Here is a 21,311-nt window from a genome sequence, read left to right as displayed (position 1 = left end):
GAGTGTTACTGTTTTAATTGCAGTTCACATTGTTGTTGTTGCACTGTTGTTGTAGTTGTTGTTGACAGTAATGTTTTATTAAAGTAGCTGAAACATGATTTTCGCCTTCACCGTTAACTTTATTTGTTTTTGTTGTTGCACAGCTATAATAACGAAATAATTGCCGCGCCCCCTCTTCGCCCACAACACAATTTCAATTGTTTACATAGCTTTTACATGCTTTTAATTGTATGCATATACAACTGTACATATGTATATGTGTACACTGGTATGTAAACCAGTCTACTCGCTGCCGCTTAAGCTTTTTTGGTCCATCCAAGTGTATTGTTGGCCTGACAGTAATTACCGCGCGCCACTGGTTGCCACCACCTCGTCGTCCGGACAGACACCAAATTAAATATTGTCTGTCTGTGGAGTCAGCAGCATTGCAAAATGAGACGAAGCCGAAAAGTCACAAAAAAGCCGAAGGAAAACATTGTCACACGCTGCTCTGCATTTGCACGCTCACAATGGCGGAGCACCGTTAGTGTTCGACTTTGAAAATTGTGCTGCTGAAAAAGTGAAAATTCGTCGGCGCATCCAAAAATTATGCGCTTTTCACACGCGTTGTTGTTGTTGTTGCTGCCACCCTCCCTACTCACTGCTTCTTAATGTCGTTTGTTCCATGGCATAATGTCAAGCATATGCAGCAGCCACAGCGGCGTTTTGTTTACGGCCGGCCACACTTTGTTGTTGCTCAAGCGGTTGCGTGCATCTCTGTGGCGTTCCGTTCGGGCCGGATTCGCTGCCCAACAGCTGGAGGCATTAATGTGTTGATTTTTTACGCCCAGTCTTTTTTACTCATTTGTGACTTTTATTACAGTTATTTGCAAATTATTGTTGGTTAACTCAATTATACACACTTGTATTCGAGCTTCTATCGCTCTTCCATTAGGGATGGGTGTGTCGGGAAGCGCTTTGATTTTACGATAGACGTTTCATTTGTTTTCTGGTACTAAATTTCCCGATAAGATTGAGGATAGATAAATGCGCTTTAGTTATAATGCTGTTCCGTTTTCTATATTCGATTATCTATCCACCATTACTCAAAATATTTTATGCATTCATTGTAGGAATGGTTCTGAGGGCACCAAAGTAATTGCTGTGTGCGTAAAGATCTTGTTGTAAACACTCCCTAAATTTGTTCGTCTTCCACAAATAGACATCGAATGTACCGAAAAAAACTTACTTTGAAATATAGTTATGATCCGTCTCCCTATCGAGCGACTTTTTTAATCTACTGCTGGACAAAAAAAATCAAGCTGCAGAGCTTAATCGAGCAGGCACAATTTTCTATAAGAGTGTACAGCTGCTGGCGTATCATTGCCACAACATCCGCGCCGTTAGTTCTGCTTTCCCCAGACTGGCTAAGGAAACGAAGTAAGTGGCTCTAGTAGTGAGCGAGTGCAAGACTAAATATCTCTTGTCATCAAACAAACAGTCGTCGCACTCGCGACTTGACTCCCACGTTACTGTTTACAGTCATAACATCGAAGTCGTACATAATTTCGTCTATCTTGAAACTCTCTCGACGAGCAAAGACCAAACTCTATAAGTAGCACATAAATCCCGTCATATTATTTCTATATGGTACAGAGGCATGGACTATGACAACATCTGATGAGTTGACGTTATGAGTATTCGGTGAAAAGGTTCTGTAGAAGATGTATGGTCTTCTGTGCATTATCAACGGCAAATACCCCATTCGATGGAACGATGAGCTGTACGAGATATACGGCGACATTGACATAGTCCAGGGAATTAAGAGACAGTGGCTACGCTGGATAGATCTTTTTGTCCGAATAGATGAAAAAACTCCAGCTCGTAAAGTATTCGACGCAGTACCCGCCGGGAGAAGTAGAAGGAACAGGAAGACCTCCCCTCCGTTGGAAAGACCAGATGGGGAAGGACCTGGTTGCACTTTAAATCTCCAATTGGCGCCTATCAGCAAAAAGTAAGAACGTCTAGCGTTGGACTGGTTGTTGTAAACTCTGCTATAATCGCATAAGCGTTATCTATGTCAATAAAGAAGAAGAAGTACTGATCCGTCAGACTTTGGCCGGACTTAAATCTGGATTCGCTCCGTAAGGAATTTTGTGGCAATGTTGCGTTCAGTGTCATGGTAAGTTGTCTAACATGGGTTTCCATTTCAAGATAGTGGAAGTAACTGACTTAACGAGTGTAATGGGTTCGGTATTATATGTCCTTCTTACCGTCGAGTATGGCTCTTGAAGGTTTACACAATTCGAGCTGAACCTAGCATTGGAAAAGCATCAATATGAGATTTTCACTGAACAAAGAGGCTTTAAACATGCCTTAGAAGTAACTCAAGCAGCCTCATGAGATTTTTGAAGACGACACACAGTCTTTGAACTTGCATGGGAATAACTGATTTTTTTTTGCAAATAGATCGGCGAATTGATATCGAAACACGAAGCGTTAAAGATTATGAAAGGAGTTTCGTGGAACATATTGCAAGCAATCCCGGTCTAAACTAGTACAAAGTGTATTGGTCTTAACTTAGAATGACCATCTTTGAAGACAATAATAAAGATTAGTAAAAATAAGCAAAAGACAAAAAATGTTGTTGCCAAACAATCGTTGTCAAACCTGATAACTGGATATTTGACGACTTTCAGCACATCATGCTCATCTCTAAGCCACAGTCAAGCCGCATGATTCGTTCCTTTGTTGCTGAATTTTATTTTCCTTCAATTTGCGTTTTTTTCGTTTTATTGTTGAGATTGTTTTCAGACCCGCGACTGGCGAGCGCGTAAACTTGTCACTGGGAACATTTTGTTATTGCTGTTTCTTCATACACTTCTGTTATTGTTGTATTTTAAGTATGTTTGTATGCAAATGTAATTACGCGTACGCTTCGATGTTGAACTTGAGTGTCAAGTGGAAGAAAATAAAGAAAGAAGCGAATCTCGTTGTTCGTTCGCACAGCGCAAATAAAAGTAAAAGTTTTACTGTGTTAGGTCACATTGTTTTTTTATTTGAGGCTAATGGTCAAGTGGACACCGTCAAGCATTGTAGACGTAATGACATGACAATGGGTAGGGAGTAGTATATTACATAGTTTATGTACCCCCAAAACGTAATATGGTCACAAATTAAGCCTAATATAACCCGCCTCTTCAAAGTCAGCGATCGTAATTAAGATCAGTCGGCGATAAATTCAAAATGAACTTATTAAAATTGAAATTATAATTACTATTATGCTATTTCATTTCATTGTCGTTTTTATACATTGTTGCTTTAATTGGTTAGTGCATATCGCAGAGTGGAGTGAAATATAAATCTGACAATCGCAGACAAAAAAACAAGAGCAGAAGCCAACGACAACTTACATAACTAGACTGAACTTAGCTCCTGACGACCTCGCGGCTCAAAAGTAAAATCTTAAAAAATTAAAAAAATATATATATGTATGTATGTATATATAAAAAAGAAGTAAGGAAGGGTATAACCGAATTTCATACGAGTATTCTTGAAAGAATCAAAGCCAGGGGAATACCTTAAGATGTAAAACGTCAACAAGAGAACATATACACTGTATAACTCTATGTACACTGACCGGCAAATTCGGCATAATATTTATTAGTATAGTTGGGGTAGTATCAATATTATCACATACTAAAATAATGTTCCTTTAGTTTCATTGAGATACCTCACATACAGTCACCAATCATATGGAGCAAAGTCATGTTCGAAAATCCTGGTAATAGTTATATAGAGCCTAGATCAAGTTTTTATCTCTTTTTTCTTCATTTTTCAATTTAACGACATATAAAGGGTGATTTTTTAAGAGCTTGATAACTTTTAAAAAAAAAAAAAAACGCATAAAATTTGCAAAATCTCATCGGTTCTTTATTTGAAACGTTAGATTGGTTCATGACATTTACTTTTTGAAGATAATTTCATTTAAATGTTGACCGCGGCTGCGTCTTAGGTGGTCCATTCGGAAAGTCCAATTTTGGGCAACTTTTTCGAGCAATTCGGCCGGAATAGCCCGAATTTCTTCGGAAATGTTGTCTTCCAAAGCTGGAATAGTTGCTGGCTTATTTCTGTAGACTTTAGACTTGACGTAGCCCCACAAAAAATAGTCTAAAGGCGTTAAATCGCATGATCTTGGTGGCCAACTTACGGGTCCATTTCTTGAGATGAATTGTTGTCCGAAGTTTTCCCTCAAAATGGCCATAGAATCGCGAGCTGTGTGGCATGTAGCGCCATCTTGTTGAAACCACATGTCAACCAAGTTCAGTTCTTCCATTTTTGGCAACAAAAAGTTTGTTAGCATCGAACGATAGCGATCGCCATTCACCGAAACGTTGCGTCCAACAGCATCTTTGAAAAAATACGGTCCAATGATTCCACCAGCGTACAAACCACACCAAACAGTGCATTTTTCGGGATGCATGGGCAGTTCTTGAACGGCTTCTGGTTGCTCTTCACCCCAAATGCGGCAATTTTGCTTATTTACGTAGCCATTCAACCAGAAATGAGCCTCATCGCTGAACAAAATTTGTCGATAAAAAAGCGGAAAACACATTTCGAACCGAACACTGATTTTGGTAATAAAATTCAATGATTTGCAAGCGTTGCTCGTTAGTAAGTCTATTCATGATGAAATGTCAAAGCATACTGAGCATCTTTCTCTTTGACAACATGTCTGAAATCCCACGTGATCTGTCAAATACTAATGCATGAAAATCCTAACCTCAAAAAAATCACCCGTTAGTTATGAGTTTTTTTACTCTGTAATTTTCATTAAAATCAAATATTGGCCGATATATCAATCATAAAATTACATGGAACATCGAAAACCTTTATATTAAGTATATGGGGGCTCAGGGAAGTATTGACCCGTTTCAAGTAATTTTTGATACACAGGAATACTATTGTCAGAAAAGAATTCTGTCTAAATTCCATTTATATATCCTCGAACTTGACCAATATTTTCGGTGAGAAGTCAAATATAGATACTGGGGTCACATTGCCTATAGAATATAAGAAGAAGACTACGGACTAAATTTTGTCGAAGCCGTTCTGTTAGATCCCGAAATTGTGACTTCACCAAAAAATGATTATAATCTCGATTAGCTTTAGGTGGTACGTACAATCGTTAGGAGAACAGTAATATTATACTCTGTAACATATTGTAAAGCAAAATTCGAAAATAACACAACTAATTAAATATAAAAATAATTGTAATAAAATTTCTCTACTTTACGCAATTTAATTCTGATGCTTAGCATCTTCATTATATGTATAACTAAAATACCACTACATATCCACTTAGTTATTTCTTTAACACTATTATCTTTCCATCCCACTTTTATTGCTATTTCAGAGGAATTAGAAAAACGGCACGACGACCAACTCAAAATATGACGCGGTAGTACATACTATGCAAATATAACAGCTTGGTTTGTTTTTTTTTTTTGTTACAGCATATTTGCTAACATGTCCATTGTTATTCTCTTTCCGCTTTTTCTGCTACAAATTAGCCTTTCTTTTTGGGCGTTGCTTACAAACTCGCGAAATATTTACTTTCGTTTGAATACCGCAAAATTCGTAATAAACAACGGTAATGCAATTTTATAACCTCATACACAAAATGCATACATACATACATATGTTAATGTAACACTCTTTTGGGGTCATTCGCACTTCCAATTTCAAAAGACTGACACATTTGTATCTTATGCATTTATGAAATATTTCAAAAATAATGTCGTTCAAAATTTTTTTTTATCAATTTCAACTAAAATTATTTTTCCAGCGTCAAATATTTATTCACTTCTCATCACTGTAAAAGGAAGATTTTCTATAAGTTTTAAAGTATTTCTCTTTTTAATTGAAAACTATTAGCGATCGAATACGTACATATATGGCGATCGATATAAGTCCAGATGCGCGAGGTGTAGTGCCCTTTACGAACCCCTCCAATCTTGTCTGTCAACACCCGTCAGTCCCAATCGGAATTGTCTATCTGTCTTTTCAAAATCGTTCCAGAGAAGAATGAAATAACCTTTATACCTTTTTAGTGATTCCCTCTGCCCATGGAGCACAGCGTGTCAACAATGGCTATTGGATTAAGTAGCAATTTTGTTTGTAGACATACCCATTCAACCAAAACTGAGCTTCATTACTGAACAAAGTTTCCTTCTGAAAATCGAAATCGATAGCCATCTCGTTTTGACCGATTCATCGAACGGACGACGCATTTCATGGTGTGTATATGAGAAAGAGGAAGAAAGAGGGTGAGCAAAAACTTCACGAAAAACACTGTTTTGAGGGAAAAATTTGTCAACCAGTAACATGAGAGCAACACTATGTTTTCATAAAAATTTGGAGGGATTGTATATACTCGTACAGACACAAGTGAGAATTTATACAGGAAAGTGACCGTCCACTAGAATATTTTCCTTACGTGTCTTACTTAAAAGATTAAATATACTTCGATCATCACGAGAGGACTGATTAGGACTACTTACGAGATGTATACGTAAATATGAACGGATCTGATGACTCTTTACTTGATAACTTTGATATGGAGATGCACTTTTAATTATTAATATTAAATTGAATACAATATATTTTTAGAAATTCTATAAAGTTTAAGCTCAGATACTGTATTGAAATGTATAACCATTAACCCCGTGCTGTACATACCTACAAATATGCATGATAAGCTTGCCTCTATCTCATTAGGTCAGACTAACTAATTGCTGTTATTAGTTGTTTTATTGTAAACTAAACTCATAATTTGGTATGGAATGTCCAATTTCCGAAACTGGTATCCCATGCATTATTTATCTAATAGGGATAATTGGGTATCACCTCTGCTCCTTAACAGCATTAACACCGAGCAATTAAGCAGCTAAGACGAAGAGTGACGAATATCATAGTCAAAATGTGTGAATCTGAATGTGTTCAGTGTAATTATGGTAGGCTACGATTAACCAGTATTACCATTTATAAGCTCACCAACAGAGACAACATTCATATTTGCCACTTTTGTCTAATGTCTTCGGGTGCTTATGGTTGCGGCAGACAATTGCTTCAAGTGCGGGTTCGCATGCGGATATATGTATACAATGCGCTTTATTATTTCTCCATTTTTTACGACGACAAATTGCTGGAGAATATTCACAGTAAGTTTACATAAGCATGTAAAGGGTGGTTGGTTATTGAGCAAACATCTCGGAAATAGTCTTGCTTTGGTTGACACATAAAATATGCAGTTTACGATTTGTTATCATAAAATTTATAGAAATTCAAACCTTTGGGGAATTATTCTTATATAGGAAAAGTTCCTCATAGACAATAACAATTAAAAGTATAAGCTGCACCATTTATACTATGTTACAAATGTTATAGGATATATGATTTCCAAAACTACGGACCTAACAAATTCAGAAGTATAACAGTTGAGGTCTTCTAATTTTCACATTAAATGGGCGAACTACTTCTTCGTAGTCATATGCGTCTTCTGATAAATATTTTATACGACTGTTAGATACAAGCTGAATCAAGCTACAACATTCGGGTCTCTGTTCAACTGTTCTAGACTTCGTTTTTAGAAGTCACAAGTGCTTAATAACAAGCCACAGAATGTTGTAGCCCTAGAATGCTTATACCAGTCGGGTTTGCTGACTAATTTTCTAGGAAATCTTAGATACTTTTAAAATAACGTGTGACGTTTGGACCACCTTTTGCTTATTAATTACAACTATGTGCGTTTAAGCACGCTTGATATTAGACTAGCCAGGCATTACAACCAAGTTAGTTACTCATTGTCGCCTATATACACTTGGACACTTTTTCATAATTCAAGACAATTAAAACGACTGCTGAACCTAATGCGCATAGGCACCCAGGAAGACACGCATACAAATGCACATATGCGTATATATGTATATATATAAATATGTATGTATGGAAATATAAAAGTATAAATTTATACGAATGTAATACTTATGGCACATATGTGTGACGTTGCATAATTGTGCGCATTAAACAGTCAACGACACGGGATGAGCCGCAGAAAGCGCGCCACAAAGCGACCACGATGTCGACAAACGGATGGACTGGGGCGCTGACGCAGCTGGCAGCTGGCTGCCGGCCAAACTTGGTTTGCTGGAATTTTTCTACACACCACATCAAATATATGAGTATTTAATTGAGCGCACACACTATCACTATCACTTTTGTGGAAATTTGGCGACACAACGCAACGAGTTTTGGCGAGTGGCAGCAAGAGTGAAGAAAAAAATTAAATAAAAATTAAATTTAAAAAATTGTAGGAAAGTAAATAATTGAAAATTAGAGGGAAATTAAAGTTCGAAATTGAAAAAGTGAGGAAAAGAAATGCAAAAATTGCATAATTTAGAAGCATTACGTGTTGGGCATGCGCATAATTGTCGCCATAACACCGGCACCTGCACAGTAATTATAGCTAATAAGTGCTCACTTTTGGTTTGGTTTATTATATAAAAAGTGAAATTTCTGGTGTTTCGGGTGGTTATCAGGAATTTCAAAAAGAAAGTAACAAGAACAATAAAACACTTCGTTGAAAATCGGTCGCTTTTGTTTACAAATCGTTGCTGTGGCTTTATAGATTGCCACACACGCTTTTGTAATACCAGCTTGACCTTGTTTTATATACACAAATATTTAAATATATATGTATGTATATTTTTGTTTTTGTGCAACACTTCAAGGCATTTGTGGTCACCCACATGTGGACAAGTGAACGCTTGAGAGATTTCGCGCGTGAAATTTCGCTTTGGACATGGTAATGAGATGTCCGCAACGTCAAGTAATGTCAAGCAGACAGTCGAATATATTAGATACATATATAGACATACTACAAATACAAACATACATACATATGTATGTATAGAGAAATAAGTGTGAATAATAAAAAATTGACCGACACACACGCACTATATCTGCTTTCTTTTAATCATCTCAGCAAGCGACTCGCACCCACAATCGACTTTCTGCATGCATACCAACTTCAAACCAATTGTAAACGTAATCATTATTGTAATCGTAATGCTTTAACGCGCTTTTTTATTTGCTTTTTTCGGTCAGTTATCGGCTAGTTAAGCATTTGCAACGCCTTGAGGCAGTGAACCACAGAGTTCATGGTATTCAACTGCACGGTTTGATGCAACATACATTATTAGATACATATGTATGTCTTTGCATTATGGGCGTTCATATGTAAACTTTTTTATAGCACCTTTAAACTGTTGCGTTTACGCATCGTTCATTATGAATTAAACTACTTTGTCTTGGCTATGACCGAATTTTAGTAGGTTTTATCATTGGACTGCAAAGAAATTGGATTTACTACTTTGACACGCATTATACGGCAGCACGCTGTATTAAGTAATCTTATTACGCTGGTAATTACACAATATATGTATTTGTATTTGTGAAATATTTTTTGAAGGGCGTTACGAATTGATGAACAGAATTTTTAACTGCAGATTGGTTCATACATATGTATGTATGTATATATACAAGTACATATGTATATCAGGCTGATTATAAATCTTTTTGCTACTTTATATTTAGAACTATTTATATGCATTGAGTTTTATATCTCGAGCATTTAAACTAATTATAACGAAATATAGGTAAAACTAACACGGTACTGATAAAAAAAAAATATTACAGCGCTTATAACTTGCCCAAAAACGATGGCTCCAGCAAGTAAATGCTACGAAAATCACAGCATATGGAAAGAATTAGTCCGGGATTGATTTTAGGCACATATTCCTCGAATTGAACACTATACAAAAGTGCCCATTGCGATGAAGTCGAAACTCACACCGGCGAGGTAGTACGCCTCTAAACCTGATTTTATCACGAAGTTCGATTTTTTTTTTGTATTTATCTTGTAAATGAAAAGAGCTTTAGAAAAAATGTAAAAGGGCAAACTTGTAGGAAATTTTATTTGCTACAAAATGGGTCCGGGCGCAAAATCGCTATCATGAATATTTCTCGAGATATTCGGCTTTTTAAGTAAGGCTGTACACGCTGTGTATTAGCTAGAAAATCTATGAAAATTCCATAAAGCCTTACTACCTTATTATACGCTTGTTTTTCTGAAGTACATAACATAAAATGAATTTGACGTATTTAACGATGAGAGTAATTTTTCAGCGAAGGAGCTCCCTTATATTTTCCGTGCGGAAACAAATTTCTGATGCCGAAACTTTTAGAATGTTGGAAAAGTCCTTCGGTGATAATTGTTTGTTGCGAACAATTATGTTTTATTGGTACAAAGAGGGTCGAGAACTATTTGACGACGAACCACGTCCAGGACAGCCATTAGCATCAACTGTTGATCAACACTTCGATAAGAGACGGGCCAAAAAAAAGTGAAAGCAAGATTAGTTCCAAGATCACTTATTTTTTTCGAAAAACAGCGTCACGTTAACATCTGTGAAACAATGCCTTCTGACTACTAGGATGGCATGAAACGTATTATTACTGGTGATGGGTCTTGCATCCATACTTTCGACCCGAAAACAGACAATCAAATGCCTGAATATGTTTCGAGGAATGGAAAAACGTTGGAACAATATATTGGGGCCGAGAGGAAATAATTTGTTGTCGAGGATATAATAATTAAGACGTTTAAAATAATGAACAAAGTCTTACCATGTTTTCCTCATAGTAGTATATATTGGTATTATAGTGAGTTTAGGAGTAGAAAATTCCATATTTCACCTTTGCCTTATCTTTTTCCATATTCCTTATCAAAAATTATTCACATCATTTGCTTAATTCTTATACGTAGCCTTACTAACGGGTGATTTTTTTGAGGTTAGGATTTTCATGCATTAGTATTTGACAGATCACGTGGGATTTCAGACATGGTGTCAAAGAGAAAGATGCTCAGTATGCTTTGACATTTCATCATGAATAGACTTACTAACGAGCAACGCTTGCAAATCATTGAATTTTATTACCAAAATCAGTGTTCGGTTCGAAATGTGTTTATCGACAAATTTTGTTCAGCGATGAGGCTCATTTCTGGTTGAATGGCTACGTAAATAAGCAAAATTGCCGCATTTGGGGTGAAGAGCAACCAGAAGCCGTTCAAGAACTGCCCATGCATCCCGAAAAATGCACTGTTTGGTGTGGTTTGTACGCTGGTGGAATCATTGGACCGTATTTTTTCAAAGATGCTGTTGGACGCAACGTTACGGTGAATGGCGATCGCTATCGTTCGATGCTAACAAACTTTTTGTTGCCAAAAATGGAAGAACTGAACTTGGTTGACATGTGGTTTCAACAAGATGGCGCTACATGCCACACAGCTCGCGATTCTATGGCCATTTTGAGGGAAAACTTCGGACAACAATTCATCTCAAGAAATGGACCCGTAAGTTGGCCACCAAGATCATGCGATTTAACGCCTTTAGACTATTTTTTGTGGGGCTACGTCAAGTCTAAAGTCTACAGAAATAAGCCAGCAACTATTCCAGCTTTGGAAGACAACATTTCCGAAGAAATTCGGGCTATTCCGGCCGAAATGCTCGAAAAAGTTGCCCAAAATTGGACTTTCCGAATGGACCACCTAAGACGCAGCCGCGGTCAACATTTAAATGAAATTATCTTCAAAAAGTAAATGTCATGAACCAATCTAACGTTTCAAATAAAGAACCGATGAGATTTTGCAAATTTTATGCGTTTTTTTTTAAAAAAAAGTTATCAAGCTCTTAAAAAATCACCCTTTAAATATATACAAGACTCAAGAAAACACTGTTTAAGGTCTAACAAGAGCAGTCTTAATATGTTGAAACTATAACTCAATACACAGGTACGACAAAAAAAACTTTTAATTACTTTAAATCAATTTTGAAAATCCAAAAACGATCCCCATCTAAGGTAAAAAGCCTTTATAAGTTTTCGTAGAACCCACAAACTGATCATTTTATTAATTCATTTTGAACTAAATCGACGAAAACTAATATCACAAATATATTCCTTCATAAGCATTCTTAAACTAAATGTATGTATCATAATCGTATACGCTCTCCCGAATTACTAATTTCAACACCATTATCTAAAATTTTTGGGGGTTAGTACTGCAGTGTTGCTCCTTGGAAGTAAAACAAATTGGAGTTTCTGCTTTCGTATAGTATCTATCTTAACTCTCTTTGATTACTATCGAATGTATCTGGACAAGAAAATGTGAATCACATAACAAGCTTATGACGGCATAAAAATAAGAAATTCGTAGCAAAAGCAGGTGATAACAGAACTAACCTCAAAACCCATCTAAATTAAATATGTATTGTCAAAAGTTCATAGTATACTATAATAGAAAAGAGGTCCTTGTTTATGTAAACAGAGATATAATTTATTTTGACCTTGCCGTCGTTGAAGAACATGGTTCTTTCAGTAGCTCTCACCCCTCAGTATTAATTGTCAAAATAATCGGGTGTCTTTCTGACATAAACCAGAGACACAATATAAAACGTTTCGTCTAACTTTCTGGCCTAATTGTCAATCACAATTCATTGCACTGAAACTGAAAAACATTAAGGAATTTCTGTGTTTCTTGTAACAACAATGTTTAAGTGGCATATTGGAATGATAATTCTAGATGCAAAAACCAAACTACATTTATAAATTGCATTTTAGAAAATCCCTTCTGATATTAAGAGAAATTTGTGCTTTCAGAAGCAAGCAAGTTTGAGAATGGAGTGGTATCTGCCACCATAATTATCTTCAATAAGGTATTCATTATTTTCAAAATATAAATTCGAAAAAAATACACTAATAAATTGAATATTAGGTAATCTCTTCTGCTGTAGAGAAATTGTTAATTGTGAAATGAAAGTTTGAGAATCGTACTATAATTGTCCCCAACGGGTATTCATTTATATTGTAATATGCTCAAAATAATAATTGAGGTTAATACTTTCTGTAGACTCGTTCCATAATAGGCACTCTACAGAACTCAAAGCTGAGTAACATAATTTGGGATTGGGTCAAAAAGCATATAAGGTATAAGAGCGTTGAAAAAGAATACACATATATAAATACATACTTAAACGAGGTTTAAAAGGAATTGATTAGAATTCTTTACTGATTTTCGAGAGTTTGAGAATTTATTATTATTATTCCAAAATTTTTGAAATTAGTTAACAATTAAAAATATATGTATATCTAAAATGAAAAAAAAAATCATTGAAGGTCTAAAAGGATTGAACTTTCATATTCTCAAATTTTATAATATATAAGTACATATTTATTTTTGTACAAAAATCAAAAATAAAAGCAAAGAATTTACCATAAATGCCACAAATAATTAATTTGCTTGTATTGTAATTTTACCAAAATAAAAAACAATATCTTTAACTATAAAAAAATATTAATAAATCAAAATACAATTTTTTTTATTTCACAAAAAAATACCACTAAGATCAACCTTTGCTTTAAGACAAAATCAACCGCACTCACCATTTTCCGATTTTTTTATAAAATGATCCACTAAGTAAAGTAATCCTTTCAATTCTAAGCGAGCGAATGAAAATTATTTTTTCGCCAGTTCTACACTGCACTTTTTTACACCAATGCACTTGTTTTTTTTTCTTTCCTTGATCAGTTCTTGATTGATTTGGAAGATCCTGCGAGCAGGTAGCTCAACGATCACTGCATGTACTCAATTATATGTGATTTAACCTTAAAGTAATCCGTTTATCCAGTGTAACTTTTTTCTCATTCTTTTACAGCGAAGAAAATTTCTTCAGTAAACATCACTTTTATATTTCGCCAATTTCCTTTCCTTTTGTTTTCTGAAATCACAAACCACAATTCACACGAAAATCACCGTGTTGTTGCTACTCTTTGTACCACAATATGAACTTTCAAAAATGTGTTGTTGCGCATACATTTCACCACACGAACACGTTAAACGAAAAACTGAACCGTCACTGCGCGCATGCGCACTCGTACTAAGTGGACGCGTTTGCTTTGCGGCAGGTAAGAGCAAACACACCAGCTGCTGTGGTGGCAACATCGCGCTGGAGAGATGATGACAAAAACATTACTGTGTTGTTTACCTGGTACAACGCGTATGTTGGTGTGTGTTTACTCGTTGCTCTCCAGTGAAAAATGAGAAAAGCAAGGCAATGATAACAGGTAAATGCAGCCGTCGTCTCGCATAATAATAAATCAATAGTCATGCGATGCATTGACAAAGTGGAAATGATGAGAGAGCAGGAGCTGTGCCAACATACAATATACATATGTATGAATACTTGAATTTTTGTGGAATCTTCGAGCATCCTTAAAGAATGAATATTTGTTGCACCTTCTTCGGTATTTTTATAATTTCATAACAATTATTTAACATAATAAAAATCTAGTTGAAAATAATATAGCAAATAAATTTTCGACAAAAATTCAATACGTAGTACTTACATATTGAGTATTTTGTAAAATGATTTGAAATGAGATTTTCCAATAAGACTATACTATACGACTTTATGTACATATACATATTATGGGCAAGGCTGAGCTCAGGTTACTACCGGAGTAATAACTGGTGTATAGTGGACGGCCTACGCTAAGTAGGTTCTTCTTCTTAATTGGCGTAGACACCGCTTATGCGATTATAGCCGAGTCAACAACAGCGCGCCAGTCGTTTCTTCTTTTCGCTACGTGGCGCCAATTGGATATTCCAAGCGAGGCCAGGTCCTTCTCCACTTGGTCCTTCCACCGGAGTGGAGGTCTTCCTCTTCCTCTGCTTCCCGCGGCGGGTATTGCGTCGAATACTTTCAGAGCTGGAGTGTTTTCATTAATCCGGACAACATGACCTAGCCAGCGTAGCCGCTGTCTTTTAATTCGCTGAACTATGTCAATGTCGTCGTATATCTCGTACAGCTCATCGTTCCATCGAATGCGATATTCGCCGTGGCCAACGCGCAAAGGACCATAAATCTTTCGCAGAACTTTTCTCTCGAAAACTCGCAACGTCGACTCATCTGTTGTTGACATCGTCCAGGCCTCTGCACCATATAGCAGGACGGGAATTATGAGTGACTTATAGAGTTTGGTTTTTGTTTGTCGAGAGAGGACTTTGCTTCTCAATTGCCTACTTAGTCCGAAGTAGCACCTGTTGGCAAGAGTTATCCTGCGTTGGATTTCTAGGCTGACGTTGTTGGTGGTGTTTACGCTGGTTCCAAGATAGACGAAATTATCTACAACTTCAAAGTTATGACTGTCAACAGTGACGTGAGTGCCAAGTCGCGAGTGCGACGACTGTTTGTTTGATGACAGGAGATATTTCGTCTTGCCCTCGTTCACTGCCAGACCCATTTCTTTTGCTTCCTTGTCCAGTCTGGAGAAAGCAGAACTAACGGCGCGGGTGTTGAGGCCTATGATATCAATATCATCGGCATAAGCCAGCAGTTGTACACTCTTATAGAAGATGGTACCTTCTCTGTTGAGTTCTGCAGCTCGAACTATTTTCTCCAGAAGCAGGTTGAAAAAGTCGCACGATAGGGAATCACCTTGTCTGAAACCTCGTTTGGTATCGAACGGCTCGGAGAGGTCCTTCCCGATCCTGACGGAGCTTTTCGTGTTGCTCAACGCTAAGTACGTTAGCTGCGAAAAGTAATTCGCAGCCTCCGCTGCAGGAGTGGAGGGCTTGGCCGCCTTTAAATAAGCGTCCACAACCCCCATTGGTGTTGCACGGAAGGAGGCAATAAAGCGACGAGGGAACAATACAGCGATCAGCGCCAAATGTGCGCAGACGACGAAGACCATGGACAAGCGTCCAACAGAATCGAGGGCAGTAAGATTCTGATTATGGAGTACTGGAAACTCGGAACGCATTAGTTTGACAAAGGGCTGGCGAGGGCAGTACGTGCGGAGATAATGGCTTGAAGCCGAGACCCATTAGAACAAAAATGAATACACCACAACAACAACAAAAACCTCAATAGAAGGAACAACAAAACAAAGATGGCCAAGACGAGAAATACGGAACCATGTTCCGTGGAAGTAGTAGAATACTTAGTTTCCCTACACCCACCATCACTTCTAAACGATCTGAGAAAACTGGAGAAAAGATAGTCCCAAACGAAACTCTTCGACGTAATCAGAAGTAACCGCAGAAACTGGCTCACCACAGAAAGAAACAGAGGCCGTGATCATAAGGCCAGCCGACATTGTCCGGTCATTGAAAGAAAATCATGGCCGGTTATAGGATTTGGTTTTGTATGAAATTATTAACACAATCATTGTCTTCATAAAATTTATGCTATTATGTATGGGAGGTGCCTGGTTGTAAGGATAGGTGCGTAATAGGGAAGTTCACATCGGACTATGCAGCTAAGTACTTATTATATATTATAAAGAAGTTAAATGAAGAGACAGTAGTAGTGGGCAATTATACAGGATTTTCCAATAAAAGTGATATGATTTCTTTAAAAAAAAAGAACACATTAAATGTTAAGGAAATTCAAATATTTTTTATATTGTTAAACGTGCTGTATGGCTCATAGCTCTGTTTTATTGGAACCAGATCAACTTCTTCCAATTGCGGCCATAAAAATTTGCTTACCATCGATATATACTGACAGTGACGGTGTCAGCAGCTTCAGAGTGATGTGGAGGGTTGAAATGGGGGACATTTCGAAGGGATAAATGTCTTATTAATAACTTTACTGCTCTGAAAAATATAAAGTAACAGAAATATAATCCAGAAATTTGCCATTTTATTTCAGAAAGAAAATATAAGACTGTCTATATTTTTGAGTATAACAAATAAGGCTAAGAAGTTATAAAGTGTAGCAAAGTATGGAGATTAAATCCAATGACGGATCTGGATTAAAGTGCTAAATAAAGAACTTGAAATAGATGCTGCATTCAGCTCCATCTGTCATCTTTTCGATTGATACATTCTCCGCGGTTTATCCTCTACGTTTTCCAACATAAGCCAACAGCTGACAGCTAAAACCATTGGGCATCGAGCATTCTGACATTCTGATCTGAAAAGCAACGATACTCAGCCGTGTGGAAATTTCAGTTTATAATTGACATTTTTTGCTTATGTGATATTGTATCTTTAACTCATTCACTCAGCCTTATTCTTCAAAAAGAATCGGTCTATCTGAAAAAGGTATCATACATATATGATAGATGCGCTGCTTGTAACGTTCAAAAATCGAAGATGAAAACCTGAAGAACATTTTAGATACATTTATTCAGACACGAAAAAATAGCGGCAGAACTGAAATTTGACGAAGAAGAACTAAGAATCTGCGGGCGACAAACAAAACGTAAGAGGACTTGCGAAGAATACTGAGAGTCTAAGTGTGCATTCCTCTGTTGACACCAAGTTAAAGACTATTGTATTGGAAACAATGAAGAAAACGTGGCTGAGGACGAACATGCCTGGCATTGCTGCACACGCATCACGACATTGAAGTCACTGCAGGAGAAAATCTAGAAAGATTCTCAAAACTTGGCCCACGTCGTTTTGTTTTGTGAAACTTTTCTATTCAATACACGAACGTCTACGACTTATAATGTGTTTTCTCAATTTAGTAGGATTTCATATTAGAAGGTCGACATAGTTCAGGTAAGTGTTTATGACACCAAAAAGGGGCAAAAATAAATAAAAATTAATGTTAATATCCGCTAAAATGAGTTCGTTTACAAAATTTTACTTCGCTCAAAAATTCAATTGCAAACCTTCAAACACAAATTAGTGAAAGTTGCAATTATTTAAACAATTGCATAAAAACCCGAAAATTCACTTTGACGAAGTGCAAATTTGTGCGTGTTTGTGCGCCTGCGCTGAGCTCAGGCGAGGCGAATAATAATGTTATTAAAATTTTAACAGTTAAGTTTGATGAATTTATCAAAGTACAACGAATTCTATTTAAAAATTCAAACACACACGGCGACACAAAAGCATACATAGCACATACATAACATAAACATAGAAAATACATAGTAAACATATAGTAAATGCATGCATATTTTGTGGCGCGTGTATTGCGGCCGTAAACGCTAGCAACTTGGTCGGCTCATGACGCGGCACGGAACTGCAACGCAGTCAAGACACGTCCATAATTGTTGCCGAGTATTACGTGTCGCTGCCGTGGGCCACCGCTCAAACTGCCTTGGATATATGGACAATTGACCCGCTGACAGCGCGGCAGATCGGCGACGCAGTCATTTCGTCGTAAATACTATTGTAAATATAAACTAAAGTTGCTAAATTATGGTGTGCATGTATGTATGTAAATGTGTGTGTGTGTGCCTCGATCGCCTATTCCACCTCATTACGGGTTAGTGGTCAAAAGACGGCTGCGAAATGAAAACGAAACTGTCAAATTGTACAATCGGCCTGTTTGTTGCAGCCACTGTGCGTTGTTGTTGTTGTTACTGTTATTACCATTCCTGCTGCAACAATTACGCGCGGTTACGCAGTGTTAAGCGCTTTTTATTTGCCTTACGTGAGAGCAATTTGAAATGGTCGTTTCAACCGCCCAGCAGGTGAATCCGCATAAATACTAAACTCACACACACACACACATACACATGCATACGCAGATAAAAATTTATAGACGAGCAGTCAGCCGCGCATAAATACGTATATAAATAAATAAAATAACTGAAAATAGAGCATTCGTAATGTGTTTGTAAGTAAAGTAATCATTATGCGCGTATACACACACACACACACAGGCAAAAACTGGATATAAATATTCGGCAGCCGGTAGTTGTAATGCTGAAACCAAACTAAAAACGCAAAATGTTGAACAATTATGAGTCTTGACTTGTTAGCGCATTGTCGGCCCACCTGACTGCTCATCTGCCCCACCGCGACTTGACTTAAACGCGGTATTCTACGCACGCCGCCTGTCCCACATTATAATTCCCACTTCGTCTTGTTGCCGCCGAATTTTCCCTATGAACCACTCTTGCATAACGTCGAAGCTCGCGGAATTCGAAAATTTGCCGTTAATTGTTTTTGGGCAGATCTCGATCTTAATGTGAGCAATTTGCATGTAATTGTTACGCGTTTGACCGTTACACTTTTGTCAGCCATTATTTTTGCGGAAGTCTCAAACAAAAGACATATTTTTTTTTCATGTAAATACGTCACGGTTAAAAGCGCTGACTTGCCTCAGAGCTTAGTTGATACTCTGGCAGTACAGTTGTTGAGTTGTTGTGAAAGGACGTTTGGATATTACCGGTTGAGTTTGTAGTCAAATAGTTTTAATTGCAGTTCCGTGCATCAAGTTAGACAGTTCCAGTTAAATAAATCCAAACTTTTTTAAACCGATTGGTTTCTGATTTTCTTTCGGTTTTAGTCGTTTATTTAATTTGAGTGAGTTTTTTTCCATAATTTGAACATTTATGTAAAAAAATGTCAAAACTTCAGATGAGCTATAACATTTTATCATCTTTCTGGCAGTTTGTGGATTTCATATCAAATAAAAACTGAGTCCGCTTGGAGGCCAAAAATTAATCAAACCAATTTTAATAAGCTGTTCTGATGTGAACTATATTGTCTGAGGGCCTTGTGCTTCGCCCAGAACAAATACGAGTAGTAGTCAGAAAGAGCAAGACTGGGCTATAAAGCCAGTGAAGCAAACTTCCCATTCTCTATTTTCAAAATGTTTTATAATCGTTCTTGTAACATGAGGCCGAGCGTTATCATGATGGAAAATTATTTCCTCGTGTCTAGTAGCAAATTTCGGTATTTTTTTTGTAATCACTCGCTTCAATTTTATGAGTTGTTGTCGATAGTATTCCACCTCAACAAACATAGAGCATTACCTTGGTGTTATGAATATACCGCTTTGTTATTGATTTGGCTGGTTGGCAAGGTTTCATATTTGATTTTTTATGTTTAGGGTTCTCGCAATGGTTCACTTTTCCATCTCTTGCTTCAATTGATATGACACCCAATTTCCTTGCTTTTGAATGTATTCAACTGCCTTCAAACATTTTCAAATGGCTGCTTGGGTAACGTCCAAAATTTGTGCGAACTCTTTTTGTGTCTGCCAACAATATTCGTCAAGTAATAGTTCCACTAACTCATTTTCAAACCTTTTTGTCCATCGAAGACTTTCTTCGTCTTCCAAGCCAAAACCAACACTTTTAAATTATGCAAGCCACTTTTGGTACGTTCATTCAGCTGGAGCAAGTTCATCATAAACTTTCAACATAGTAAGATGACTTTCTGCTGAGATTTCCTTCATATTAAAGTAGTAAAGAATGACTCATCGCAAAATCCGTTTTTAGATAAAAAGTTCGACAAATTTGAGTGAGAAGTTTGCTCCAAGTCTGTTTTGTTTTTACTTCGAAGCCGTCATTTGAATTACGAACTACTCTTCCGAATAAAGACGGAGTCGGATTGGGTATGTTTGTTTCGTAGGGGAAAAGTATATAACAGAGAGTTCAGATAAATGTGTCCACTAATCTTTATGGGGAGCTCCAGATTGACAAAGCGTACTTTTCGGGAGAAGAATCCGATAGACCATATTGGAGAAGAATCCGATAGACCAACTCTCACCTCTCAATAGAGTAAATGTATCTTTGTCTGCATGACAAAAGTATAGTAAAATACCAAAATCGATTGGCCAAGGTAAAATCTTGGAGTTATGGTTCGAAGTAATTGCGCCACTGACTTACAAGTACCCATTCTGACGCCGCTTTTAAAACCTGTCTGTGTGAATCTAGTTATATAATATAAAATATCGAAATTATTACAACTAAAAGGGTTCTTAAAGCCAAAATAACCACGTCTCTTTCTTATAATGATTTTGATGGCAAAATAGTTATAAAATATCCAACGAAAGACCACGGTGAACATTTACTATAAATTAGTGCCGCCCATTTGGAGAGTCATGAGTTTAAGTTTGGCAATACTCAAAAGATGCAATCTGAAGCAAGAAAAATGCATTCAAGAGTCAATTTTTAAATGAATATTTTTTACTTGAAAAACTCCAATCAAAATTCAAGTGTTCTACCGAAATATCACCAAAAAATAATATGACATAAGAGCTTATCTAGGCTGTTATATAAATTCTTAGATGAAACTGGTCGTTTAAGAAGATTCTAACGATCGATGAATCTTATAATGAAAATTAACTGTATAGAGGACTCCACCCACGCCATGTGGCAAACGCGAATTTAACTCACATGTTTCGGAGATATACAAGTACGTAGTCATAACGATTCTATTCTAATTCCTCGTTTGA

At 36.8% G+C, this 21,311-nt stretch overlaps 1 protein-coding gene across 1 annotated transcript in view; it reads right to left on the bottom strand.

Annotated features, from left to right (window-relative positions):
- The window catches only part of LOC105233601 (uncharacterized), a 49,149-nt gene extending 34,945 nt beyond the window's left edge, over window positions 1–14,204 (bottom strand). Inside the window, exon 1 of the mRNA XM_011215720.4 lies at window positions 13,543–14,204. Within this exon, the coding sequence (XP_011214022.2) occupies window positions 13,543–13,545 (3 nt within the window). The 5' untranslated portion in view covers window positions 13,546–14,204. The remainder of the gene's footprint in view (window positions 1–13,542) is intronic.
- Window positions 14,205–21,311: the final 7,107 nt, after the last annotated feature.

The sequence above is a fragment of the Bactrocera dorsalis genome, chromosome 4 (assembly GCF_023373825.1).
Source record: "Bactrocera dorsalis isolate Fly_Bdor chromosome 4, ASM2337382v1, whole genome shotgun sequence".
NCBI classification, from domain to species: Eukaryota; Metazoa; Arthropoda; class Insecta; order Diptera; family Tephritidae; genus Bactrocera; species Bactrocera dorsalis.
This window is presented reverse-complemented; position numbering and strand designations above follow the sequence as displayed.